Here is a 27,887-nt window from a genome sequence, read left to right on the forward strand (position 1 = left end):
AACCTCCCTGGCCCAGGGTCCTCTGGGTGAGGAGCAGTTGCTTCTTTGCTCTCTGTTGTCACTTGGGATGCTAAACTATAGCATCAGCCCTCCCTCACGTTAAATGGTACTCATGTTCAGAACAGCCTGGGACTGGGCTGTTGCGGAACCACAGCTTAGTTTGGTCAGAAACAAGTAGCTGTGTTGGCCTGATAGGAGAAAAAACTGCAGAGACAGTTAAAATTGTGCCTGGCTCAAAATGCAGCATGCAAACTGTAGAGCAGGGTCACCAATGTAGTGGCCGCCAGGTGTTGCTAGACTACAAATCCCATCATCCCTCAATATTGACCATGCACAGAACTCTACCACAGGCTGTGTGTGTGTGTGTGTGTGTGTGTTGTGGGGTGGAATACAAGGGGGAAAGATAAGAAACCTCTTAACACAGATACCTCCCCCTTCTTAAATTAAATACAGACTAGCAACCATTTGGCCTAATGTGTAACTTGAAAGTTTGAGTGGTGCAGAATATCTTTGTGTGGGGGCTTCTCAAAATGGATCCTCATCCTGTCCCAGCTGAATCTGAATCCAGCTTTGTGCCCTGAGCTCATTTATAGAAAGCAACCACCTCTGTGTACATGCAAAGTACATTTCCATAACTGCTGAAGAACTGCACCCTCCATGAGCACACCTGAGTCAATGGGAAGAGGTCCCTCTGCTCCAGGCATGGTACATCTTGTTTAGAACTGTGGCTGTGAGGAGTCCCATCTGCCTCCTTATACTACTGGGTGGGGTTCCTCCCTCTGCCCCTGATTGTGGTTCTGCCCATGCTGGAGATCAAACAGCACCTGCCAAGCATGGGAAGGCGGTTGCAGCTGCGCAGTGCCGGATGGGCAGGTTGCCGTCGCGGAGCAGAGTCCAGTGTCTGTGAGGCCAGTGGCCTGCCTGCCAGGGAGAGCGGCTGCCTGCTCTCTTCCTCTGAGGCTGGGCTGGGTCATGAGCAGGACCTCCAGGAGGGAGCTTGAGAAGCCCCTTCCCTCCCAGGGCAGCAGGAGAGGCAAGCAAGTGGGAGACTATTCCTTCCTGTGTTCTCTTCTCTGCTCTCCGCTCCCGGCACTCTGGATCAGCGCTTAGTGGCCTCCAGCCCTCCTCGGGCTGACAGACCATGTTTTTTCTGCTGTTGCCTTTCAGAGAAACACAAGCAGAGCAAGAGGGTCTGGGACCACAGTGACACCAGCAGCATCCAGGTAAGTCGGTTGCATGTCAGGCAGCAGTTTGCGTTGCCCCCTTTCCTCCACAATCCCCACATGCATGTCACACCCTTGTGTATTTTCCATTGGCTTGTGTTGTGCTAACTTGCAGCGTCTTCACCACCACCACACCTGCCGCCCTGAGGATAAGATACCTGGGAAGCCTTGGGGTTGTTTTCCCATACCCCTCTCCCCTCCGCTGCAAACAGAAAAGCATTTGTGCTGTGTCCCTCCAGCCGCTGTTTCCTCTTTATAAAATGATCCACAAGAGCTGATCTTGTGCCTTCTTGAAATTGCCCAGAGGTGGATGAGGGAGTCTGGCAGCTGATGGACCCTGGAGAAGGACCTGGGAGGGCTCAGGAAGGTCTTCTTGTGGAAGGAGCCAGCAAATGCGGAGCCTCCACCAGCACTGAACTCGGGTGGGGTGAAAGCTGGCCTCTTCTCTTCTGTTTATCTTGGCTGCAGCCTAGTGGACTTTGCACCGCACTTCCCTGCAGCTGCACTTCCCTCTTCCTGGCTGCTGATTCCCACAAATCCTGCCTTTGCCCTGCAGCCACTTCAGCTCTCCTTTCCTCGCAGATGACCCTTCCTGAAGGAGTGTTTGCTTCTAGCTCATGTAGCCTTTTTGGAGTTCAGGGAATAAAACCAGACAGGCCAGAAAGAGGAAGCCAGGCTTCAGCAGAGAAGACTCTTCTGACCTCTTTGTTCCTCATGTTTAAGGTTATGCAGAATGGGTGAGAAACACCTCTCTCTGTGTTGCACACAGCAGTACCAAATCTGTGATTATTAATCAGCAAAAGCTTTAAATCTTTTTCTTTCTTTCTTTTTTTTTTTAAAGAAACAGTGTTCTGGCTGATTGGCAAACCATATTGGAATATCCCTTTTTCTTCTCAAAAATATATTTGGTTGTGCAAAGGAATTTGAAGCAGCAAACAATCTCCTGCATGTTCTTGCCACTTCAGTGTTCAAGCGAACAGCTGGTGCTAAATTGAAATTCTGTAACCTGACAGTAAAACAAACAAACAAACAAACCAAATTCTGCAATCTGCATGAAGTATGTAAGGGAAGCAAATGTGCATCCGACTGTATCTCCTCCTCTTGGGTTCTGCAGGGCTCTGAAGTCCCCCATTGTGCTCAGCACCCATTCCTTTGGCTTTTGAGATTTCAGCAGGCTTTCCAGAGCACTGTCAAACATTTCCACACAGCCACAAGGCCTAGAAACTTTAAAAAGGGCACTTGAGACTCTTAGTTTCATGCTGCGCCCCGTGCCACATCATTTGTTTACATGGAATGGCAGGGCTTACGATAGCTGAGGAATACTGGCTAAGTGGGAAACAAGCACCCAGGCCTTGTCATTGTCGGAGAGCATGCCTGCGGTTGGAGCTTCACCGACTGTTTTTACAAATGTGCAAAACCAAGGCAACTTCTGATGTGCCCTTTTACACTGATTTCATGGTCCTTTAATCAGAAAGGAGTTTGTGCCCTTGAAAGCAATGCCAAGGCCGGCCCAATGGCTTGGCTTTTGTCAAGCAGCGCCACCTGGTGGACAGGAAGGATGGTCCTGTCTGCAACTTGCTCCCTCGCTCATTTCATAGAATCAGAGAACTGTAGAGTTGTAAGAGACCATCAAGGGTCATCTGGTCTAACTCCCTGCAATGCAGGAATCTTTTGGGGCTTGAACCCACAGCACTGAGATTATAAGAGTCTCATGCTTTACTGACTGAGCAATTAATGCTTCTGTTTTTTTATGGAGGCAAGAGTGGGGCACAGCAGGCAGACTCTTGGGGGCTGCCGCCTCCTTGCCCTTGGAAGGATCCTGGGTAGGTTGGATGTCCATGCCTGTGAGACCCATCTCTGGGCTCCAAGGGGGGGACTTTCTATGGGTGAATAGGACTTGGTGGGAAATTCACCCTCTTGCCTTCATTTCCTCCCCTCTCGGCATGCAGTCTTCCCGCTCATCCACAGAGGGTGACGACCTCTCGATCCGGAGTCAGACCCCATCATGTGCCACGGAAAGCACCTCCGAGGATGCCCTCTCGGTCCGCTCAGAGATGATCCAGAGGAAAGGTACTACCACCAGAAGCCTTGGGGCTGGAGGCAGGGGGGCTGCTTGCTGACCCAGAGGGTTCAGGAGCTGGGCTTGGTGCAGGGAGGGGAACTGCAGCTGTTTTTTCCAGAGACCACCACTACCCCTGCAAACTTTCAGAGGGTCTGCTTGAAGGAAGGGTCAAATGCAAAGTTGAGCTGTGAAAGATGCCTGTGTTGGGAACAAGCAGAGATGAGAAACTTAGCACATTAAGGCCCTCTACATTGGCAGACGTGAGTCATTTGACAGAGCATGCAGGGTTGGATATAAGGTCTCTCTTGCTTCCTTTAATTCATTCTCCCCCTCCATTTTAGGCTCCACCTTTCGGCCACATGATTCGTTCCCCAAATCCTCAGCAAAGGGCGAGAAGAGGAAGAAAGAGCGGAGGACTACTGTTCTGGGTCTCCCTCAACATGTGCAGAAAGAACTGGGTAAGCCCAGTCAGCTTGGCAACTTAAAATGTAAAAACAGTTTGGCTGCAATGGCGGGGGAGAGGGGGAATCTGCCTTTGCTCTGCAAAATCTGAATTTGAAAAGTGGAAAAACTGCAATCAGGGTGACTGATGGAAACTGGATAAGTATGCATGGACTTAAGTGCACACTTGAGTCTGGCGGTGTAAGCTGGGAAACGGCTTTGGCCAAACTTGTGGATTGTTAGGCTTGGCTGGGTGTGGAAAAGTGATTTGTGCACACTTGAGGTGGGATGAGATGTGGGAGCAGGGAGAGACTCAGGAAGCTGGATGCTGTTTGGGGGCAGAAGTCTAACGAGAAACACAGATGTCTGGTTAAGTATATGCAAAGCATATGCTTTGTACTCTGAACATGCAAAATGAGTTAAAATATTAAACCTCCGCAGCACAACTATGTGAGTTAGTGACTGCGGGGGGTTTGCTTCCAAGGGTTCTGAAAATGTGTATGCTCAAAACACTTGGAACTGCTCCTGTTTCAGCCTCCCTTCCAGAGCCTGTGCGCTGAGCAGGCCTTGACTTCCAAGCAAGGCTGGGAGCTTAAAAGCCCTTCCTGCGCTGTGAAAATGAGGCACAATTGAGCTCTCTGCATTGCATGCATTTAACATGTGCATTTTGAACCGGCCTGCCTTCAACTGTGCAAGGTTTAAATGACACACGTTAACTGCGCATAAGATGCCACTATGCTATGTTTTGGAAGGTGGAGACTGGAAGTTGAGAGGGAGTTGTCATGTTCCTGGTCATCCACTGAGCTGATGGCTCACTTGGTGCTGGGACCCTTCCAGCACCAGGACAGACCCTTCCTTTTCCTCCCACTCTCTTCTCCTGGCTGGTGGGACCCAGGAGCTTCAGCATGCAGTTTTGGTGTGCAACCGCTGGGACTTCCTTCTCCATCTGATCAGTTGCCCAATAAGGTGACTGAGAAGCATTTATGGGACTTGAGAGCACTGAAGTTCATTTCTTCTGCTTGCGCTATATAGTTTTTTTTTGCCATTGGCCCCTCATTCCTTATCTCCTTTGTGTTATCTGCTTCAGGCCTGAGCAACGGATATGAGGCGAAGAAACGCCCGGGCAGCATTGCTGTCCGACCTGATGCGACCCCTCCGGCCCTCTCGAATGGTGGCGAGGTCCACAGCAATGCCATCCACATCCCCACCGTTGATGGGAAACTACGGCCCACCGCCATCCCCAAGAGCGGTGCCCGCGTCTCCCTGCAGGCCCTGGAGGCCCTGGAGGCCGACACCTCCCTCCAGCGCCACATCAACTGCGTCTACTACGACGACTCACTCCTGGGGCGCAAGACGGCGGCGAAGCTGTCCCCCTTGGCCAGGCCCAAGTCTCTGGCTGTGCCCTGGATGACCACTCAGCCAGGCTCCCCCGAGCTGCTGGGCCCCGTCATGTCCATCTCTCCGCAAGGCACCTACCTGTCGAAGATCATCCCCAACGCTGTCATGCCTCCCATGGTGGACGTCATCGCCCTCTCGCGTAACAAGGTGCGCACGCTGAGCCGCTGCAGCCTCTCGACTGCCAGCCCAGCTTCTGTGCGCTCGGTGGGGCGCTTCCCTTCTGGCCCCCGCAGCCGCAAGCACTCCTCCTCCAGTGACAACTGGAGCCATTCCCAGTCCACGGAAACCATCGTTTCGAACACCTCCACCATCTCCTCACACGGGGGCACTGATAGCAGGAAAGGCGAGGCCAGGCCCGACGGACAGGTCCGGGTGGCGGCTAGGCCTGACTTGGACCAGCTCAGTACCTTCAGCTCCATGAGCGGCACCAGCTCAAACTGCCACGGCGGCAAGGCCGCCCCTGCCTCCCCCCACCTCCTTGGGGTGCGGCCCCCCGGAAGCAGCGGGCGGGCCTCCCCCGCCTACAGCACCGGCAGTGCAGCGGAGGGCTCAGACAGCACGAGTGTGCGGAGCGACCGTTCCTCCACCCGCAGCGTCTCCCTCAGGAAGATGAAGAGAGCCCCCGCACCCCCGCGCAGGACGTACTCCCTGCACAAGAAGGCTCAGCAGCTGGAGGCCGAGGGGGCACCCAGAGCGATGGGCCTGCCCCCCATGCCAGAGCGCAGGCCCCCACGGGAAGGCAGCGAGGCGTGGGCTGCGGGCCGGCTAGGGAGCCCCAGCCTAACCGGGGACGACGAAGTGTTCTCCCCCTCCTCGCAGAGCGAGACCAGCAGCCTCCGTTCTGACAGCCTGGCCTGCTCTCCTAACATCTCTCACCGGAGCCCGACCATCCGAGAGGAGGGGCAAGTGGATGAGACGTCGGAAGTCCCCTCGAAGCACAGCTCCCCCGACCACTTTGGCCGCACAATGTCGCCCTCCAGCGGGTACTCAAGTCAGAGCGGCACGCCCACCCTCCACACAAAGGGCCTCGTGGCCCACGCCTCGCCCTCCGGGAAGAAGAGGCCCCAACCAAAGAAGCCGGAGCGGGTCTGCTCCCTGCAATCCCCGGGGCCCTCCGTCTCCTCCTCCCTGACATCCTTGTCCTCCTCTGCCTCGGATCCAGCCGCTGTGGAGGGGACCGCCCCGCCTTCAGCAGGACCCTCTGCCAACGCTGCCCCCGCTCTGAATAAAATGGACAGGTTCCTTATCCCTCCTCACCCCAAGGTGCCAGCTCCTTTCTCCCCTCCACCGACCCAGGGCCAACTGGCGGAACCCAAACCTGCCAGTGCCCTGGCCCCCGCGGGCCAACCTCACCAACAGCCCGCTGTCCTTATGAAAGCTAGTCGCGGGTCGCCTCCTCCGTCTCCCCCTCCAGCCTACCACCCGCCGCCACCCCCAGCGAAGAAGGCCAGTGCCATTCCGGAGGCCCCAGCTGCCCCTACACCTTCTGAGACCGTGCCGGACGCTCCTGCGGATCCACTGTGGCCCCCTCCGCCCCCACCTGTGCCCGACGCTCATGACCTCTCCATGGCCGACTTTCCTCCCCCGGACGAGGCCTACTTTGTGCCGCCCCTGCCAGAGCCCCAGCTGCAGGCTGTGGGGACACCCTCCCTTCAAGTCACTGTGGCAGCTCCTGCGGAGAAAGAGCAGCCGGCCAACCAAAGAGCAGCCCTTGCAGAGGAGGGCCAAGCGTCTGCCTCTTCGCCCTCCTTCTCCACAAGAGTGTCCTCCAAGATCCAGCAGCAGGGGGCGCTGGACGCCGCACCACTGCCAGCTCCTCAAGCAGAGCCGCCACCACCTCCCAAGTTCCCAGCGGCAGGAGAAACTTCCCTCCACTGGAAGCCCACTGGCCCGGCGGCAACAACCTCCAGCCTCCAAGCCCAGCCCAGCCTTAAGAAGCCTGCCGCCAGCGCCCACCCCGACCTCAAGAAAGAGCCGGCGTCTCGCAGCAAGAGCAACTCCACGCCAAAGGAGGACGCCAGCCTCCCAATTGTGACCCCTTCCCTGCTGCAGATGGTCCGCCTGCGCTCGGTCCACATGGACACCCACGCCCCTGCTGCGAGCCCAGTGGCAGCCAACCCCGTGGCAGAGCAGAACGGGCCGAGCACTGGGGTCAGCGGGAAGCTGGGGCAGCCTGCCCCACAGAAGCCTGTCCGCAAGTCGCTCTCCTTGAGGGCTCCGAAGGACAGCAGTCCATCTTCAAACCCCCTGCACGATGCCGTGCGCCTGAAGGCCTCTACACTGTCTTCCAGAGACGCGCCAGGCCTCAGAGGGGCTGAGAGGAAGGCTGGCCACCGGCTGACACTGCCGGCTTTCCCCACCGCAGCTGCTGCCCCCACCGGCGAGGCGAAAGAGGACCAAGTGTCCCCCCACCACAAGTCCCCGGCTTCGACGGCCAGCTTCATCTTCGCCAAGAGCCCCAAGAAGCTGGTCATCGACACCTCGGCTTCCCCAGAGGCCCAGGCCAACCTGAAGAAGAACCTGGTTGCGGAACTGATGAACGTCTCTGGTCAGCGGTCCACGGCAGCCCTGGGGCTCCCCCAGCAGGGCTCAGGAAAGCCCCAGGCCCGGAAGATCCCTCCGCCCATAGCCAGGAAGCCCTCGCTAGGGCCAGGCCAGCTGCCGTCTCCCCGGAGCCCCAAGCCAGCAGGAGCTGAGGAGTTGAGCTCCACCCTGCCAGTGGCTGGGGACAGGACTAAGAGTGAGGGGTCTGGTCACCAGGCCGCTCTCCTTGGGGATAGCAGTGACAGCCCCCCGGCAGGGCCTGCGACACCACTGCAGAGCCCCCCAGCACAAGGTAAGGGGCTGAACAGGGTGAGGATTGAGTGGTCCCAATTCAGCTGTGGTAACACACTTGATATTGGAAGGTCTGTCCTGGGGGCTGTTGGGCAATCATGACTGACCATGGTGCTTTACACTCACACCATTTGAGCAATGCAGGCCCTGATTTCTTGCCCTTTTTCTGCCAGTCATGTTGACTATGTCTCCAGCTTCTTCCTGGGCAAGAACAGGAGGGGGTGGGTTGCCATCATGCCCTGCTTGGGGGCTCCTAGTAGGAAAGGGAATGCTATGCTAGAGAATTTTTTAAAAATCTAATTATGTATTTTGTTTTACAGTTGCCCAGTGATGTAAGTGCAGCATTACTGCTGTATGTTACAGTGTTATCCTTCTTAAAATATAGTACAATTTCATCTTGCACAGGGGTTATGTTCTGGGGGTGGTGCATACACGTAAAACGACACACCTGGTAGCATTTACCCCCATCCCCAAACAAGGCTGAGAGCTTTTAAGTTTTTGTCTCTGGTGTGGATTCTACATAGCTCTCTTGCTTCCTTTCTCCACAGCTGAGGAACTGAGGTTGAGGGAGGGTTGTAGGCTTTTGGGGGGTGGGCAGTCCCGTCGCAAGGCGCTGGATTCCAGCTCTGAAACCCATTGCCTCTGCTTTTCTCCTTGCAGATTTACAGGAGGAGATGGCGTGAAGGGAGACCCTGCAGCGTGGTTGCCCCTGAAATACAGGAATTGAAAATAATTAACATACACAGAAAGAAAGAAAAAAATCTCAGGGACCTGAGCAGGCCAGAGGAGGTCCTGGATGCGACGAAAAGGAAGACAAAACAGCCTTAGCCTCTGATGGCCTTGATATTTATGCAAAAATTGTGTTGGTTTCACTTTTTATTCAGTAATACGGCTTTATTTTACATACAGAGACAAAAGTAGCACAACACCCTTCCTTGCTGCTGCCGCCTCCTCCCTCAATGGGGCAGCTTTTCTCAGCTGGGGTTTTATTTTTTCCCATTGTGGGGTGGTTGTTTTGGTGCATAAGGAAAATGGCTTTTAAGAACAATGGACAATGAGGACGGTTTGCGCTTCCTGCTCCCCCTGCCCCATCCCAAGGAGAAGCTGGCAGAGTCGAACCAACCTGGGCTGTGTGTGTGTGTGTGTGTGTGTGTGTGTGTGTGTCTCCCCGTCCCCGTAGAGCCCCCTCCCTTCTTTTCTCTTTGTTGGGAGCATCGCCTGCTTTTGCACCCCTGGAATTGTACAAAACAAGCACTTTCTCAAATCGAGGCTGGAGGCTGCAAGGACGGCTGCTTATGGAGAGCTGCGTAGGCTTCCCAAATGCTGCTGGGGCCCAGATCCTTTCTGCTTCTCTCCTTTGTGCTCCTGCGAAGAGATTGCACTGAAGGGACCCTGCAAGTTAGCCTTGCTGTTCTAGTGGCGGGCCATGTGGTGATGTACCTGGCTAGCCCAGGTAGGGTTCCTTGGTGCAAACTGGTCCCTATCAGGCAACAGCCGATTCTGGGTGGAGGGTGAGCTTCACCATTCCCATGGGAGACAACTAGGAGGGGACCTAGTATAATTCCACCATAGCACAAATAGGGCCACATAATTCTTCTACTCTTTCTCCTTTTTCAGATGCCACTTGTTACCTTCTTTGTGCCTAGAACTGTCCCCCAAGGGTGGCTCGTCTCCTTGAGGGTCCAGGTACGAGAAACCTTTTGAGAGGCTCACAAGACCTGAACTGCCTAGCAGGGCATGTGCAAGAGGTGTGTGCTGGGCTAGCTGGTTGGTGCCTTTAGCAAACAGCTGGGGGAGGGGAGAGAGACTTGGCGGGAGGGGCAGCCAGAGCCCCTTGGAGCTTAGCTCTTCACTGCCAAAACGCTAAAGGTCCAGGGCATTTTGCAGCAAAACATTCCAGGCCTAGAGCATCCTACCTTGGAGCAAGGGGATTGAATGGGTGATTCGGGGTGGGGTAGGGTGGGCAAAGGCTCTTTCATTCGGCAAGCAAAGCTCTCCTCCTCCTTCCCATTCAGCATGGTGGATGTGGTGTGATTCTGGCTTTGGCAGTATCATTTTCCTTGGTGAATTTGAAACTTCCTGGAGGGGAAGGGATGGCAGGAGGTCATCAGGTAAGTATTAAGGCAGCTTTGAGAGCCAGCCTGGGTCAGGGGTGTGTGTGCATCCCTTGCTAGAAGTCCACTGGCTTGCAGAGTCCAGCTTCACCCAGGGCACACCTCCTGCTGCAGGCAAATAGTGTGTTGAAGTGGAAATGGTTGCCCCCCTCTCGTCGTCGGTGGCGTGTTGCCCTGATGTTTGCCACTGAAAGGTGCAAACTCTGCAAGCGGTGCAAGGGGCAGGGCAGAACCCCTCTACTCCCAGTTGCTACATGAAGCTACCAAGAAGGGCTTGGCATCCCAGGGTCACTACTAAATCTCTGAGGAACACAAGAATTCATTCAAAGGGTTTGTAGGCTGACGAAGCACTCTGTGTTAACATAATCTTTGATGACAAAAAGGCATTGGATGGTTGCTGCCGGCCAGGATAGACCGAGCCATCTTTGCCAAGTTGCTGCCTTCAGGAATGGCAACTCCCACCAGCCCCTGCCAGAGCAGCTTCTGCTGCTGCTGGGAATTGTCATCCAAAACACCCAGAATGTAAGTTAGGAAAGGGCTGGAATGGAGCACTGAGCTGGCCAGGCAACATGGTCTGAAATAGTTGCCTGTGTTTGAAAAGCCCTGCTCTGAAATGTAATGGCAGGTGATGTTTTTTAGGCACCCCAAACTTGTGGCTGTTCATTCATTTTGCCCCCCCGCCCGCAGCCTAGGGCCATTATTAGGTGACAAGGTGGCACCCTGACTGGGAGACTCAGCTGTGTGTTGCCACCATACCGAAACCCACACCCCCTGCTCCTGCCCCCACCAACCTGCCTCCTTTTCCTGGTGCTGTACTTACGACCGTGTGTGCCTGATGTTATAAACCCCAGCAGTGAGCCTCTCCCAGGAGGCACTCTTTTCCTCTGCTGGAGACCCCCCCTCCCCTGAACACCTTCTCCAGGCTACATCAGCTGTCAGGAGCTCACAGCTAAGAGGCTTTCCTTCTCGCCCCTCAAGAGGGATGTGGGGGTGGGAATATCGTAATTTCCCTCTGAACCTCAAGTTACTCTTACCCCAAGGCTGCAGTCTCCTCCTTGATTGTTCTGCCAAGAGCCAACACAGCACTTTGAAGGCAGGAGAACAGACAAATCAGAAGAGGAGTTTGGTGGGGGTGGGGGTGCCCCAGTGGGGCTGGGCACAGCATTTAGAAATGACACCAAGCACCTGAATTTGTCCCCCACCCTCAATGCCTTTGTTTTCTATTCTTTAGGAACATTAGACAACTGATTTATATAGACTTTTGAAGAAGAAGAAAATCTTGGGTCATTTGCTTTTGATTTTTTCCCTCATGATTGTAAAACAGGAGTGGGGGAGGGAGCTACCTTTGAGAAAGGGATGAGAGGGGGGGAAAGATGGTGAAATACATTTTTAAAGACTGTCTTTGTAAAGATAAATTAAAGCTTGCTTGCTTGCTTGCTTGCTGTCTCTCTTACCTTTTCGCTGTGGTGTGAATATATTTGCCGTGGGAGAATGAGATTTTATTATCAACAAGAAAAAGGGAAGAGTCTGGAGTGTGTGGGTGCGGAAGGTGCTGGGGTGCAATGGAGGAATCCCAAGAGCAGCCAGATCCCCCCCCACATGAATCCAGGGACACTTTTCAACTTGCTACTAAATAGATGGATTTTGTCAGGGGACTGATGTGTAAATCCAGGGACTGTCCCCAGGAAAGGGGAATGCCTGGCAACCTTAGTCTAACCATCACACCCTCCAGAGGCCTGCGGCAGAGGGGATGCAGTAAGTGTGTGCAACCATCCGCAAGTGATCAACCCGCTTGCTGGCCATCCTGCCTGATCAAGCAGAAGTTTCTCTGTCTTCCATCTGGTGGGGATGGGAAGGCGGCCTTGCAGCCCATTCCAGTCCAAGCAATGTTACCCCACCCAAGGGAACAGACTTTGCAGCTGAGTGCATGAGTGCAGATCATGCCGGCTGGAGCTAATGGTGGTTGTAGTCCAGAACAAACCTCCGTAAGCATAAAAAATGCAAGTGTGCTGGTTACAGCAAACCCTCAAATCCCTCTCGTTAAGCATGTACAGGCTCACTCACAATAAAAGCAAAGTCTCCGAGTGCTACCACAGTAAATATTTCTTATAGAATAAGCTTCTATAACCTACATGCACAAAATGTTCCCCTTGTGCATAGATTAAAGGTAAAAGGTAGAGACAGGTGGTCTTGAGTTTGGACACTTCTACCAGGAAAAAAGTGTTCCTGGTTTGCTTTTTATGGCAGCTGCTCCAGCTCCTCACGTCCTTCTCTCACACACGCTATCAGCCTTCGTCAACCTGGTAACCTGCAGATATTCTAACCTACAACACCCATCAGCCCAATCAAAATTGTCTAAAACATCTAGAGGCACCAGGATGGGGGAGTCCGATTTAAAGTACTACAAGACTCTTAGCCAGAAAACATGCACATTCCTCTGCTAGTTAAATAACCAGTAACTGGAACTACATGGGGTTTTTACTACGTTGTGCCATTTCTCTGTGAAAAAGAAAGAACTATTTGATCTGTTACCAAGCATGTTAGAAAGCAGTCATCTTGGGATGAACGCAGCTACCACAGAAGAGCACCAGGAACCAGATGGTGTGATCATTTTATTTGGGGAAATGACAGATGATTTGGAATTCAGTGTTTATGCCTGATGGACCTAACCGTTGCCAATCTGGTAAGAGATCCTCTCCAAATTTTGCCAGTCTGAGTCCGAGCTCAACATCATAGACCTTCTGTTTTAAGCAGAGTATGACAAACATCCTGGAAGGCATGTAGACCAAACCATCATAAGAGGGCAGATCTGTGCCAGCAGCATTTCCTCTTCTACAACATCTGGAGAGGTTTCCGTCACCACCAGAAGTCAGAAGGACGAGGTCATTGGCTCTTTTCTCTTCAGTATAAATAAGACGTGCCTGGAGAGAGGGGCCTCATTGCACTGGCCTCCTGCTTCTAGGTGCCCTTCCCCATTCTGTCCATGTCAAAAGATGGAAGCCATGTCGATTTTTTCATGGGTCAGGTCCAGCTGGGTTGGAATCTCATGGCTGGGAGTGCAATGCAAGTATGGAGGATGTTTGTCGGGCAATAACTGGCACGCATAAGCTGAAAGTGCGAGGCAGAGGCAGCTAGCGGATGCTGCCGCTTTTCAGAGTTTTGCAGGTGAGGTTCCCCAGTTTGGTCATTAAGTTCTTCCCCTTCCACTGGGCCACAGAAGCCTCAGAAATCTGGAAGTCTGCCTGAGAAGAGAAAGAACAGGCAGGGTGATTTCTCCAGTCCTGTCATGCTGAGAGGCCACAGCTCTGTGGCAGAATACTTGACAGTGCAAAAGGTCTCAGGTTCAATCCCTGGCAGGTCCAGAAAAAAACTTCTGATCAGAAATCCCGCAGAATTGCTGTCAGCCAGCATAGGCAATACTGAGTAGGATGGACCAAATGTTTGATACAATAGGAGCAGCAGCAGGAACAGCCTCCTATGTTGACATCAGCTTTGGCTGGCCTGGTGCTCTTCAGATGTTCCAGACTACAAGATTTCCAGGCAGCTGAGGGAAGTTGTAGTTTAAAACAACTGGAGGGCACCAAGTTTGCACAGGTTTGTCTACCTTAGTTAAACATGGTGGAAAAGGGAAGCCAGACCTTACTAGCCTAGAGGAGGAGGAGGTGACAACCCCCTTGATCCTTTTGAGCAAATGTTATTTTCATTCTAAAATATTCACATACTACAGCCATATATTATCAAGCTAACCAAAACACCGCCTACTCCCTCATTAACTGCTTGGGACTGCTTTTATTCTTACATTTTAAAAAATGTATTAGATTCTCTCTCCAGTTAAAAAATGCATAATGGGGCACCAGCGTTTTGTTTTCCGAAAATAAGTTGCCGGAACAGGTTTATTCAGAGCCCCCAAATTTTGGACCAGTTGGGAGGATCAGTTCTCCATATTTAAGAAGATCAGGGTCGACTTGCCCTTTTTGCAGACTCTGTGCTGCTCCCTACTAGTATGAGACAACCCTCTGCAGGCGCGGCACACAGCTCCGGAGCCCTTTCTACCTGTCCTGTGGCAGAAACTCTGCTCTCCTGCAAGGGCAGTCACTTAGGATTGCAGCGCAATTCCTGGACTAAGGAATGTCTGGCTTTGCTTTAAGCCAGTGTGCCTCATGCTGGTTGGAGCCAACAGGAGGAGTGGTCCCCAAAACACCTGGAGTGCACACAGTTGCTCAGCTGCCCAATATGGAGCCACCTGCCACTTGGAGGAGCCTCTTCCCTGCTCACCTGCAGCTTCTCAAAGACCTTCTTCTTGGGTTTCAGCTCCTCATCAGGCTGGCCTTCTTCGTAGCCCTCCACAAACACCCGCTCACCGGGGCAGGAGCCGGCCGGGGGGTCTAGGGGCTCTATTTGGCAGGGCTCCCCAGCACTGGAAGAAGAGGATAAACATGTTAGCGGTAAGCAGGCTTCAGTCGGCCTCTCGCTTCGCCTAACAGGAAAACATAGCCAAGGGATAACAAATGCCTGCTTATGCCCCCAATAAGTGGATCCATTTGCAGCCCCTCTGCATGACCCAAAGTCTGCCTGTCCCACCTTCCACTGCACACACCTGCAAGCGCAGAGCAGCATGGCCTGGGACTCCAGTCCCCGCATCTTCTGAGGCTTCAGGTTGCACACCAAGACCACCAGCCTGTCCTGCAGCTCCTCTTTGGGCACGTGCTCCACCAGCCCACTGACCACCGTCCGCGGCTCAGGCTCCCCCACATCAATCTTCTCCACGTACAGCGTGTTAGCATCAGGATGCTGCGAAGGGAGAAGGGCGGCGTCACAGCCCAGTTGTGAAAAGTTGAATGGCCCCCTCCAGGGTTGCAGGCACCCCGCAATCTCCCACGCACCCCAAGCCCAGTACAGAGGCCCAGGGAGTGTGATGGAGACCTCTGCATGCGCTCTCAAGAGTCCTGATGCCAGCACCCTTCTGTCAACCAACTGCCTCTAGGAAGCCCCCTGGCAGGCTTACCTTCTCCACGCTGAGCACTCTGCCAACACGAAGGTCCACCCGAGATGGCACTACTTCCTCCGGGTCAGAGTTCTTCGTGGGGCCTTTCGCTGAAGGTTCTGCAGACAGGGAAGGGAAGGGAGGTTTTTAGGAGAGCTGCAGTTGCAAAGACTGGCAGCAGCCTGGAGAGACTAGGCCTCAAAAACGGTGCTAGACAGGAGACTGATAGATGGGAAATGAAGGGCCCTGTGACAGAAGCAGGGTAGAGAGGATCTCCTGGCGTGTGAGGCTGGGAGAAGAGGGGGGAAGCTCCCAGGTCAGACCTAGGAGGGTTCACTCTTTTGTGGGTAGAATATGGGGTAGGATCCAGTTGTGACAGGGCTTTTTAATTTACTTTTTCCTCTTTATTTTCTTCCTTAGTCTTGTTTTTTTAAAAATCTTTTCTCTTTAGATTAGCTTGGCTTTTATTGTATTTTATGTGGGAAACTTGCAATAAAAATTGATTTTTTAAAAAAGATGCTGGTATTCTCTTGCATGAGCAAGAGGAGATGAGGGTGGGATGGAGAGGAGAATTAAAGCAACCCAGGAAGGAGCCACGCCACAGGGAAGGCGCTTAGCAGGCCCAATTGCTTTGCAGACAGTGAAGGAGGCAAGTCAGATCTTCCAGACCCGGGCAGGGCCTTGTGGGGGCAGACCGGCATCTGCATCAGCCTGCCAGAAAGAACTTGCAGGGCTCTTGGTCTCAGAGAGTGCAGGAGCATCTGTGGGAAGCTCTGGAGCCTCAGGGGTGGAGCCTCTGCTTTGCATGGAGAGGTCCCAGGTTCAATCCCAAGCAGCATCTCCTCCAGGAAGGGCTGGGAATGCCCCCTGCTTAAAACCCTGGAGAGCCTCTGCCAGCCAGGATCAACAGTACTGAACTAGATGGACCAACAGCAGGTGCCTTTCAGCCCTTACTTGCTTTGGAAGGATCAGGATATGCAGAGCTGGCCAGTTTCTTCATTTGTGAGCTGTTGAACTTCTCTCTGATGGGCTCAAGGAGCTTGTTCAAGGCCACCTCCACAGAGTTCTTCAAGTCCCCAGGGTGGACAACCTGCACCCATGGAAGAAGATGGAGACCCAGTTAGTCCTGCTCTCCCTAGAGGGTTCCCATCAGTCCCCAGCGCCGTTCCTAACAGTGGGCGCAAATCACAAAGCACAATCTGGTGGGCAGGAGGCAGTGGAATGGATGAGTGGTGTAAAATGAAAGCCAATGGGGCTTCACGGGGAAAACATTCCACATATTGCTCAGCTGGTAAGACAGAAATTAAAAGGGGCAGAGAGTCTGATTTATGCAGAACAGCAGTGTTTCTGTACATCTGACCTATGCAAATTCTGTGAGAATGTCTGGTTTGCATTCATTACGACTGCAGAGTTGTTGCTTTAGGGGATGTGCAACACAATTCTTTGTCAGTCTAGAGCCCCTCCCTGTGACTCAGCTTCCCCTTGCGGGCCTCTGATGCAACCCCCCCAGGTGGGCATGCAGAGCAAAAGGTCAGGGTCTCCCACCACCAACACACAACTGCTGCTGGGTCTCAGAGTCTGCCTGGCAGGATAGCCCAAGCTCTTCATGCAAGTACAGCAAAGCTGTTCCACGAGGAGGTTCTTCCCACATACAAAGCAACAACAAGGACCCCAGGAGCCCCCCACCCCACCCCACCCCTGGCAGCTGGCCACCTCCCTACCCCACCCGCATCCCAGTGTGTCACCTGGTCAGCAAAGTCTTTCTCGAGGTCTCCGTAGTGGGTGTAAGTTTTATTCCCTCCCCACTTCTCATCTCGAAGAATCACAAACTCTGCAGTAGGGGAAAAGAAAGATTTGAAGATCCGCATTAACAGAGTGGTGTGCGTTTGAGGAGTCACAAGAACACTGCAGGTGTGGGGGGTTCGTATCCAAGGTCCTCAAAATGTCAGTTTTTTAAAAAGCTTCAAAGCCCTTCAGGTTGCAGGGGATACACTGATGATGGCAAAGGAGGACCAAGACCAAGGGCGTCATGTTCCCTTCCCTGCCCTCCCCTGTAGCAGCAGCAAGGCAAATCCCTGTTCTTCCGTGGGCACGTGCCCACAAAAAGTATTTCAAAGGAGCTGATGGTGAAGTTAATGGATCCTCTGTCTGGCTGACTTACTCCCAAGTATAAGTGGGTCTAGAAAGGGTTTGAGGCCCCAAGCGTCAGGCTGGACTGGTTACCCTCATGTACGTTCCAGTTCTGGATGATTCATGTTCAGGGTAGGGAAGATGGTCATGGGCAGGGAAGACAAGCCCTACAAGGAAAGGGCAAAGAAACCCTGGGTATGTTTAGCCTGGAGGAGACTGAGTGGGGATGCGACAGCCCTTTCAAATACCTACGGTGTATTTCTCTCACACATACAGAGCAGAGGCAAAGGCCTGTTCTTTGCTGCTGCCCAGAAGCCAGAGCTCATGTTGCAGGAGGAGAGGGTTTGGGTAACATGCTAGGATAAAGAGCATTTTGACAATGGAGCCAATGAGTGAGAGGGATGGGTGGGATTTCCCTGGCCAAGAGGTCTTCATGCAGAGGTGGGCCAGCCATCCGTCTAGCTTGGACATTCTGGTATGGAGCGGGGAGTGGACTAGCTAGCATCCACGGTCCCCTCCAGCTCTGTGATGCTACGGCTTCCCTTCACAGAAAAGGAACTGGCCTGCATGCAAGCACCACACAGACCCTCTGTGGTGCCACTAAAATGCCCTTTTAGTGATTAAAAGGGAGCCTTTCCATCCCAGCCAGGAGAGAAGGGAAACTGCCAGACATAAACAGCAGGGCATGCTGAATTTTTCAACTTTCAAATTCCAAAAAGGAATTTGCTAAAAGGAAGGGTGCTAAAATATTGTAACACGACTTGGGAATTCAAAAGATATTTTGGTTAAATGAATAGAATTTAGTTTTGCTTGGTACATAAAATGTATGTAAAATTGCATAGAAATCATTAAAAATGATGGCCAATCTACTTGCAGTTATTATTATTAAGCATTACCTGACGTTTTCAGGAGGTAAAATTAAAATTCTTTGGTTTTCCAAAAACAGTTTATGTGCTTCTTTGTCAAACGTACTTACCAAGCTAAAAAGAATAGATTTGAATTCCTCATACCAAGAACAGTGTTTTAAATCCCTCATTGAAGAAATTTGAAAAAGAATTAAGTTTCATCCCCTAAAATAACGCCCTAATATTCAGGCTCTGCTACATACTTGGGGCTTCAGGTAAGCAGGGAGGGGACACAGGTGGAAGATGAAAGGATGTGACCCAGCCCTTCACCTCTAGATTGACCTTTCAGCCAATCAGGTTGCCTGCTACTCCCCATAATAAAATCCTCTAGCTCCTCCCCTTTCTTGCTGCTTGGAGACACTTACCTGATCTGAGTGGGAAGAGCACATGCTTGATGAAGGACAAGACCCCATTGTTCTCCACATTCCCTGGCTCGCAAAATGCCTTCTTGAGCTTCTTCTTCACATCCTCCTTTCGATCCAAGAGATCAATCTTGGACTCCTGGATGAGGGAAGGGAGGGGATGCTCCATGAATTAGCTCCCAGGCACAGCAGGCCACAGAAGTGTACTGGGACTAGTCAGTTTTTCACAGATGGAGGAATAATCCTGAGATGGAAAGAGCATGGGACCACAGCTACAAGTTTTAGCCCACCTATCTGCTAGAGCAAATCCTTTTGAGTTAAAGGATTTAACTGGATTAACTGAACAGCAGATTTTCCATTTTTACATAAACACAACAGACTTCACCAATCTGGTGCCCTCCAGATGCTTCAGACAATAACTCTCATCTATGTGCTGGCTGGGGCTGATGGAAATTGTAGTCCCAAGCATCTAAGAGCAGAAGGCACCAAACTTGGCAAAGACGGATTTGCGAAAAACATGAAGCGCGAACATCACCTTGGAATATTGTGTTCTAGTTTTTTCTCAATTGACACTAGATAATTCAGTGCAATTCTGTTACAATTGATTTTGACAGTTCGATGACTACGCTCTTTAGCGACAAAATGTTGGATTACAGGAATGACGTCTGAGCACTGAACCACTGTATATCACAAGTGGACTCTTTATTACTGCTTTTGTAATTGTTCATGATAAAAACTATTTTGGAAAGAGAGGAAATGAGCACTGAACCACTGATATATTACAAGTGAACACTTTATTTACTGTGTCTGCTATTGTTTAAGATAAGAAATTTTATGTCATTTTAATGGACATTCATTGCTTGTTTACAGATAGCTGCCTTGGTGATATTATCTTGCATGGATTGCAGCAGCCATTGTATCACACCCTGTTCCTAGTTTTTTCTCAAGCAGGGCATCCTCAACACAGATGCCTGCTGCTCCCTCCCCACCCCTCTTAACCCCTGGGCTCCCAACCAGTGTGTGATGCTCAAAACTGCCAAGTAGGAAATAACTTAGGTGGTGCTTTAGGATCTCTTTATGACGAACGGGTCACCAGTTACTTAATTTTCAAATTGAATCTTTTACTACCAAAGGTAGAATATTGCTTTTGGATGTTTTATCCGATTTCCTATTTCCTTTCCGTAATGCTGAAGTATTTCAAAGACTAGAAAAAAGAACCCTGCCAACGAGGACTGTCGGCAAGGCATCCCTGCACATTTTAAGAACTCCTCCTTGCAGGGTTTGGCTGCCAGGGGCAAGAGTCAAGCTGAAGAACCCACCTCTTCTGAAGAACTCATCTTGCTGCCTGTCAGTCCTGGCACCATGGGGTTCATCAGGTGGATGCGCTTGGCATAGCCCAAGGAGGGGAGGTACTAGAGAGAAACAAACATACAGGGATTTAAAACAAAGGCTGAAGATGGAAGGAAAGTGGGACGTTCAAGTGTATTATCTGCCTCCCTGGAACCCAATACCTTCTCTGTGGACTGTAGTTTACACTGTGTTCTTACACAGCACATTTTCTATATCCTAGTAGGTTCTGCCCCCATGTTAACCAGCCAGGGGGAAACAGGGAGAGAAAGGAGGTGCCTTTTGCATTTTCCACCTCAAGACCCAAAATATCCACACCTAGCTTACCCTGGGGGCGCAGCATGTGATCAAAGGGAACACAGGTTTAGCTAGCTGAACCATCCAGGGGCCTTCAGCACCAATTGCACAGTGCTCCAAAGAGGCAGCCAGGCAAGTGTCTCATTCTTCTCACCTTCTCTGCAAAAGTGAAGATTTTCCTCTGATCCACTCCTCCAAACTGCGCATCGACTTTGAGGTACTCTTCATCCAGTGCCTGCGGGGACACACAAGCATAGATAACTCCCTGCAGACCCCACTGGTTTGGGCAGACTGGTTGCTTCTTTCCTGCCCCAGGGATACCCCTGGGCACTAGCATCTCTTGTCCAGAGACAAACTGTGAAGAAAACAAGAATTCCACCTCTGGTCCAAGCACAACCCATTTCCCAGATTAGGATTTTATTCCACAGGCTTCAGGGTGAGTGAAGCAAGCACCAGGCATCCTCTTAGGTCCTCTACTAGTCTGGTCCTGAAGCATATTGATCTTGGTAAATTGATACTTCACATAGCAAGAGACTTCAGAACTATGTTCATAAAAATACCTGCCACCAAACAGGTGTACCCCAACCCTCACGAGGAATGGCGTCTCCACAAATAGAACCATCCATACTTACTGGATCTTTTACTTTCTTCCTCCCCACCCCTTTTCATAACTGGAAGAATAGTACAACTTATGGAAACACACATACAATGGTATCTTGGTTTAAGAACAACTTGGATTATGAATGCTGCAAACCCGGAAGTAGGTGTTTTGGTTTGTGAACTTTACCATGGAAGCAGAACATGTTTCGCTTCCTGTTGAGTGTGTTCCATTTGTAAATTGAGTCCCGCACTGCTACGGGAAAGCACGCCTTGGTTTAAGAACAGACTTCTGGAATGGATTAAGTTCGTAAACCAAGGTACCACTGTATGGCCTTGGGCATCTGAGGATATTCATTCTGAGCTATGGTAGGTAAAGAGACCCCTTAGGTCCAGTCGTGGACTAAAGCAAGAAAAGGGGGGCTACCCTTATGCTATTCATTCATATAATCAGTTATTAGTAATCAATATATTCACATATGCTCACACATAACAGGGCTTACAGTAATTTTATAAATCCATTTGAATCAAGAAAAGCTTTTGCCTAAGCTAATTGCAAACTGCTTGGAACCGCAAGTCCAGAACCGACCTTTTACCTAGTAACATCCTTGCGCCCTAGAGGAAAGGGGAAGCCATGAATCAGAAGGTGCTGGTACAAATCTCCCCCTCAAATCCAGGCTAAAATGGTCCACGAAACAGGAAGGGCCAAACCACAAAAACTCCCTACATGAAGCAGAATGCATAGGGGGAGGTAGCGCCAGGAGATTCCCTCCCTGAGTGTCATTTTCCTGTTCTGTCAGAACTAGGGAAAAGGTCAGACTGTAAATCATTGTACAAGACAATGGAAAGCAGAGGTTGGGGAGTGAACTCAGCATACGGCCAGGAGCATGGCAGATGCACGCTATTGGTTATTTTTTGCTGGCGTTCATGACTGTCTCATGATTGTCTCATGATCTGTGATTTGCTCAAGTATATAACCTCAGGACTTGTATGCTTCGGGGTCCCAGTCTTTTGGAAAGGATTCCAACTGGGTCCATTATTGCTCAGCAATAAAACCTCACCTTCTTTTTCTCCAAATTGCTGTGTCTGTCTGATCCTTGTTTCACCCTAAGTGGGTACCACTATATTTCTCGTGCTTCAGGACGACTCTGGGGTTGTGGCGCTCATCTCACTTTATTGACCGAGGGAGCCGGCGTACAGCTTCTGGGCCATGTGGCCAGCATGACTAAGCCGCTTCTGGCGAACCAGAGCAGCACATGGAAATGCCATTTACCTTCCCGCCGGAGTGGTATCTATTTATCTACTTGCACTTCGACGTGCTTTCAAACTCATAGGTTTGCAGGAGCAGGGACTGAGCAACGGGAGCTCACCCCATCACAGGGATTCAAACCGCTGACCTTCTGATTGGCAAGCCCTAGGCTCTGTGGTTTAACCCACAGCGCCACCCATGTCCCTTGAGCTATGGTAGCCAAGAGCAAAAGAAGCCCACATCTCTTCCCCCCGCCTCCTCCATGATGACGTTAAACAGGTACCTGCAGTCCTGGATAGAGGAGACCACTGAGCAACGGATGCTCCACCTGCTTGACTACTTCTGCCCCGGCTTTCTTGGCATCATGTTGGGTGACGACAGAGGACAGGCGGTAAACATCCAGCGTGTATTCTCTAAATAGAAAAGGCAGGGAGATAGTGTGGTGGAATGTCCTTCCCTTTCCAGAACTACAAGCAGCTTAGGAGCCTAACCACTTGCAGGTGGATCAGATGTAATGTTAAGGACATAATATGAGGTTGGCTGCTGGATCAGGATGAAGGGGGCCCATCTAGTCCAGCTTCCTGTTCTCACAGTGGCCAGACGGATGCCCCAGTGGGGAGCCCAGAAGAGGGACCTAGCACAGCAACACTGTGTATGTTTCCCAGCAACTGGCATTCAGGGGGCATGCTGCCTCCGACAGTGGGGGCAGAAGACAGCCATCAGGGTTAGTAGTCACTGACAGTCTTCTCCTCCATGAATGTGTCCAGTCCTTTCCTAAAACTAATCAAGTTGGTAGCTCTGACTGCCTCTTGTGGGAGAGAATCTGGTCTCTGTCTCTCCTCTACCCACCCTGTGCAGATGAGGCTACAATGGAGATGGGGGGGGGGAAATCTCTATGCATCTCTCTCGTTTATGCATAATTTTATATGTCTCTATGCCGTCTCCTTTTACTGGCACAACTTTTCTTCACAGGGGAGTCACCCTGATTATTTTCTGAAAGTTTTCTAACCCTACAATGAGGTGAGACAATGAGAACGGTACACATTATTCCAAATGTGGCCACACCGTAGATCTGTATAATTGCATTATGCTATTGGCAGTTTTGTTTTCAGTTCCCTTCATAATGATCCCTAGCATGGAATTTCACAGCTTTTTCACAGCTGGGTTGGCATCATGAGTCATACATGAAATGAATATTTCTTTGCCCCAATGTGTATCACTTTACTCCAGTTTGCACTGAACTGCATTGGACGTTCTGCTGCCCATTCACTCAGTATGCAGAGGCCCTTTGGGAGCTCCCACAATCTCATTTTGTTTTAACTAACCTGAACAGTTTATGCCTGAACCCAGTCAGACTGTGGTTAGCCTTAACTATGGCAGTTAGTTGAATACTGAAGCAAAAGCTCTCCATCTTCACCTTGCGGCTGTGCCAGAGGAGTGGGGACCACACAAGCCCAATGCTGATGAACGTAATACTAAGCTTAGCTTTACATCCAAATCCCAACATTAAATTGGCCAAAGGACTGCCAGACAAATAAAATATTCAGTCTAGAGCTAAATATCAAGATGGAGTATTTCTTGGGGAAGGCATTCCTAATCCTAGACAGCACAACAGAGAAGGCACCAAATAAGCCCCACATAGTGGTGGGATATGCAGCGGGGCCTCTCTTGATGAGTTCAGAGAATCGGCAGACGTGTGGCATTTTAAAAGAGAATGTGCGGCACCCTCAGTTTCTCCTATGCCACCTATGGGACTCTGGCAAATCTCCCCTTCCAAATCATCCAATTAAACCTTAGCAGGTTTAGGAACTTTTCTAAGTGAAAACTTTAAAACCACCTGCGGAGTTCTTACGGATGCTAATCCCTCTGACCAAGGAAGTTCCCATTTGCTGTTCTGCAGCTCCACACTGCCTCAAGACAAACTTACTTGCTGAGCTGATAGTCAGTCCCCCGGATGAACTTGAGCTTTTCCAGAGGCACACCTATGCTCTCCAGCATTGCCTTGATCACGTTCTCATAATATTGGGTGCGCAGTTCCAGAAGCTCCCATGGTGCCTTCATATTGTCAAGGTATCCATGGAGGTCAGCAAACAGAATTGTCACCTGAGAGAGAAGGGGCATATCAAGCAGGAGTGCCTTGGCCTTAACCCTAACCCTTCCTCTATATGCACTTTGAGAACCAACAGGAGCTCAGACCCAATGGCTGCACATCTAGATCAATCATCCCCAATCCCGAGCTGTCCAGATACTTTGGACTACAACTCCCATCAACCCCAACATAATTCAGCCATGCTGGCTGGGTGCCAGGTTGGAGAAGGCATGAATGGTGTTCAGGGGGAAATTGCCTTCCAGAGGTCTTTGAAAGGCAGCAGATCCTCCCCACTAGGATGACTGCCCCATTACTACTTGAAAGCAGCCAACAGACCAAATCTAAAGCAGAGCCCAGTCTCACCTCACATCCAGCCTTGAGGAAGTCTGCTATTTTGGTCATGGGTACAAAATAGGCTATATGAGGCTTGCCCGTCGTTGCTGTCCCCCAGTATATCTTCACCTCCCGTTCTTTCAAGATGGCCTTCAGCTTATCCTCTCCGAGAACTTCCTGCAAGCAAAAGAGAGATGTGTTCAGCATCTCAGCTGGAAAAGCAAGAAGCAAGCGAGAAGGGAGAGCTAGGGAAGCCAAAACCCTGCGATGCAAGGGGATATATTTTTATTTAAAACATTTATATTCCACCTTTTATTATCAGATTCTAGGGTGGTTTACAAAATATAATAAATGATATATATTAAAACAAGAATAGCTCAAAACATCAATATACAGTGGTACCTCTGGTTACGTACTTAATTCGTTCTGGAGGTCTGCTCTTAACCTGAAACTGTTCTTAACCTGAAGCACCACTTTAGCTAATGGGGCCTCCCACTGCTGCTGTGCTGCCGCTGCCCGATTTCTGTTCTCACCCTGAAGCAAAGTTCTTAACCGAGGTATTATTTCTGGGTTAGCGGAGTCTGTAACCTGAAGCGTATGTAACCAGAGGTACCACTGTAACACCCACAGTAGAAAAATATAAAATCACATTGAACAATAGGGGGCAGGTAAAGCACTAGATCAGCAATTCTCAAAGTGCAGAGCATGAAACGTAAATAATTAAAGTCTCTTGAGAGCCCAAAAGATCCACTAATAGAGTAGGCATGGCTTATTCTCTGACATTGCCTTTTCCAATAAGCCTCTACTGGGGACAGACAATCCTGCCCCCAACACTAGATTGGGCGTATCACAGTCATTCAATCACTTGCTCTCAGGAGAGGCAGGTGCATTGCTCTGGGCAATGAGTGATTTAAATATGGGAGTCATCCATTATAGTAGAGGAAAGTTTGCAGGTATGGTTGGGTAATGTTTGTCCTTTCAATTAGTAGTCACAAAGTGAGTCTTGTGTGACTCAACAGCTTGCTTCTACAGATGATCCTAACAAAATGACAGGCTTTTCCCATTACCTGTTCTGCATTCCTCTCTTTCTTGTAATGCTCAATTTGAGCAGACACGTAGCAGTGCAAATTGTAGGGAAAGCCCTATTGCTAACACATTACAACCTCATGAGATACCATCACAAGTGGCAAACCCAAGTGAAAAAGCAATAAACCAAGGTCAAACAGCAACCCAGCTCCACAACCACAGGAAACAGTTAAGACATCTGGTTTCTAATCCTCATTACCATACATGTTCCAAAGACTGGAGTAAGATATTAATAACCCAGTTCTTCTAGTGCAGACAAGCACTTCTGTGATTTGCTGGAAAACCTTATTTGTACATGGGACCTATGAATCATCCAGAATTTTCAGGTTACCAGTAGGGCTGGGTGATATATCAATATATTGTCCCAAACTGGATTGAAGTCCATATTGTGGTATCGGTTTCATAATTTTTGATCTGACAATATATCATGAATCACGATATGTGCGCTATGCAAAAAATCACAATGTGGGAGAAGCCATGAAGCCAACCAATGCCTCTACGTAGCTCCATCCTGATTTCAGAAATCGTGATATATCAGTATATTGCGATGTTTAGCTAGTGATATATCATTATGTTGAAAACCAGATATTGCTCAGCCTTAGTTACCAGACATCTGAGTCAACAAGGTACAATGTAAAAAATCCGGATTAGGAATAAGGTACTGTGGCAGATCAAGATCTACTCAAAGATGGCTGGATGATATGCTATGGGATTCAGACTCCTTTATCAACAGCAAAAAGTCCTCCAGCCCACACAGCTGTCAGAATTCCTAATTTGTAGTAACTCAGATGTAGCTTTGTATTTGTGTATGCCTAGTGTGCCAATGGGGAGGCAACAAGCACCAGAAGACTGTCCCCTAGAAATCTTAGTGTTGTACCCAGCCCAAAGCTTTGTTTTCACACAAACTGCACTCAGGTTTTGAAATTTCTAATTCTCTGCTCAGAGAAATTCCATCCAGATACGAGGCTAGGGCATTTCATACGGGAGAGGCTCCCAGTGTGAATAATTTGGGGTGGAAGAAGGCTTATTTCAGGAAGGAAATGTTCCCAATCCTTAAGTTTATTTATAACAAAAGAAAATAATGGGGGGGGGTGTAATAAAAAACTTCTTTTGGAGAACAGAGTGGGGCAAACCTTTGATGCTTATTCAAACTACTTTTGCACCCATATGTGGAATATTTTTTTAAAAGCCTCATTTTCAACCATTCCTACAGAAGTACCTGCAAATTTCGGGTGATCAAGTGATACTTCTCCTGTGCTGTCAGTTCATGCCCCATTGTGCCAGCAGTTGCTCACCCACCCTTATGAGCTGAAATTGGAAAAAGAAATGCATGTTAGGCAATCAAAGAAAAACAGGAGTAAGCATCAAGGAGGTCTCCTGCTTCCTCGCCAGGCATTCCCAACACAAGCCAAATTTCTCCTCTCCCAATGGCAGAAGGTTAGGGGAAGAGAACAAGCCAGCAGAATCTGATACAATTTCATGTCCCCACAAGGCAAGAGAAGGGAATCAGAAAGCACCACATAACAGCTGAACCAGAAGCCTCTTTGTGCATGCCCCCCATTTAATGGGGTGGTCTTGGTAAAAGAGAATCCCTAGGAATTCATACATATTGCCTGTGTAAAGCAGAGGCTGCTGATCCCCACTTGAATCAAGTATGCTTAAAAAACAACAACCAAAAACAAACAAGGTGGGGGATCCTGGAAATGACAGGCCAGTTAGTTAAATTTCCGTTCTGGGCTCACTGGTAGAAATTACTGTTGAATATAAAATTACCCAGCAAAAACAGAATGGCTTCTGCAAGGGTAAGTCTATTTCGGGAATCTATTAAGAGTTCTTTGAAAGCGTCAATTAAGCCTATAGATAGATCCCGATCAGTCTCAAGGTGATTTACGATTAAAGCAACTGAAAATGCCACGATCATTTGCCACCCTCATCCATGAATTTGTCTGATTTATTAGTATCTCCTCTATTATGTAAAGCAGTGCTTTTATCCCGCTCTCCTCTAAAGAAAAAAAAAGTCTCTCAGGGCAGCTAGCAGGCCCTAACCCCTGGGTTGCAATCTGAAAGAAACGGCAAGAAAGGAAAAAGAAGCAGCAAAATCAGGCCCTGGGTCGCCGTCCCCCTTCAAATCCCCTTCAAAGTCATCAGCCCATATGGTGGCAGCGAGTCCCATATACTAACTCGGGGCCTTCCACGCCATCCCTCGTTATCTTCCCTCCCCCCACCTACCCCTCCTTGGGTACCGGGGGGCTCCCAATGCCCCCCCCCGCCTCCCTCTGCTTCCTCACCTTTCCTCTCTCTCTCTCTCTCTGTGACACACGCCGGCCGGGGTCTGCCTCCGCGTTGCATCAGCTTCCTCGCTCTCGGCGCTCTGCTTGCCAGCCTGGTGGCCTCTTCCCCGCCCCGAGACTGGAAGGGAGGGGGCGGGGCTTCCA

General features: G+C 50.3%; 2 protein-coding genes across 4 annotated transcripts in view; one reads left to right on the forward strand and one right to left on the reverse strand.

Annotated features, from left to right (window-relative positions):
* The window catches only part of NHSL3 (NHS like 3), a 54,922-nt gene extending 43,402 nt beyond the window's left edge, over positions 1–11,520 (forward strand). For all 3 annotated transcript variants that reach the window (XM_081924189.1, XM_081924190.1, XM_081924191.1), the window contains exons 3-7: positions 1,168–1,223; positions 3,173–3,293; positions 3,627–3,743; positions 4,814–7,960; positions 8,620–11,520. In XM_081924189.1, coding sequence (XP_081780315.1) covers positions 1,168–1,223; positions 3,173–3,293; positions 3,627–3,743; positions 4,814–7,960; positions 8,620–8,642 — 3,464 coding nt within the window. In that variant the 3' untranslated portion in view covers positions 8,643–11,520. The remainder of the gene's footprint in view (positions 1–1,167; positions 1,224–3,172; positions 3,294–3,626; positions 3,744–4,813; positions 7,961–8,619) is intronic.
* A 1,148-nt stretch (positions 11,521–12,668) lies between these two features.
* Positions 12,669–27,812, reverse strand: YARS1 (tyrosyl-tRNA synthetase 1). Its single transcript, XM_081921238.1, has 14 exons — positions 27,741–27,812; positions 26,672–26,760; positions 24,397–24,543; positions 23,872–24,047; positions 22,228–22,357; positions 20,253–20,333; positions 19,774–19,866; positions 18,458–18,593; positions 16,803–16,888; positions 16,012–16,147; positions 15,079–15,176; positions 14,671–14,864; positions 14,349–14,490; positions 12,669–13,315 (listed from the first exon to the last, which is right to left on the reverse strand). Exons 2-14 carry the CDS (start codon positions 26,726–26,728, stop codon positions 13,205–13,207), a joined length of 1,587 nt encoding a protein of 528 aa, XP_081777364.1. The 5' UTR covers positions 26,729–26,760; positions 27,741–27,812; the 3' UTR covers positions 12,669–13,204.
* Positions 27,813–27,887: the final 75 nt, after the last annotated feature.

This window comes from Podarcis melisellensis (assembly GCF_964234715.1).
Source record: "Podarcis melisellensis genome assembly, chromosome: 8".
Lineage (NCBI taxonomy): Eukaryota > Metazoa > Chordata > Lepidosauria > Squamata > Lacertidae > Podarcis > Podarcis melisellensis.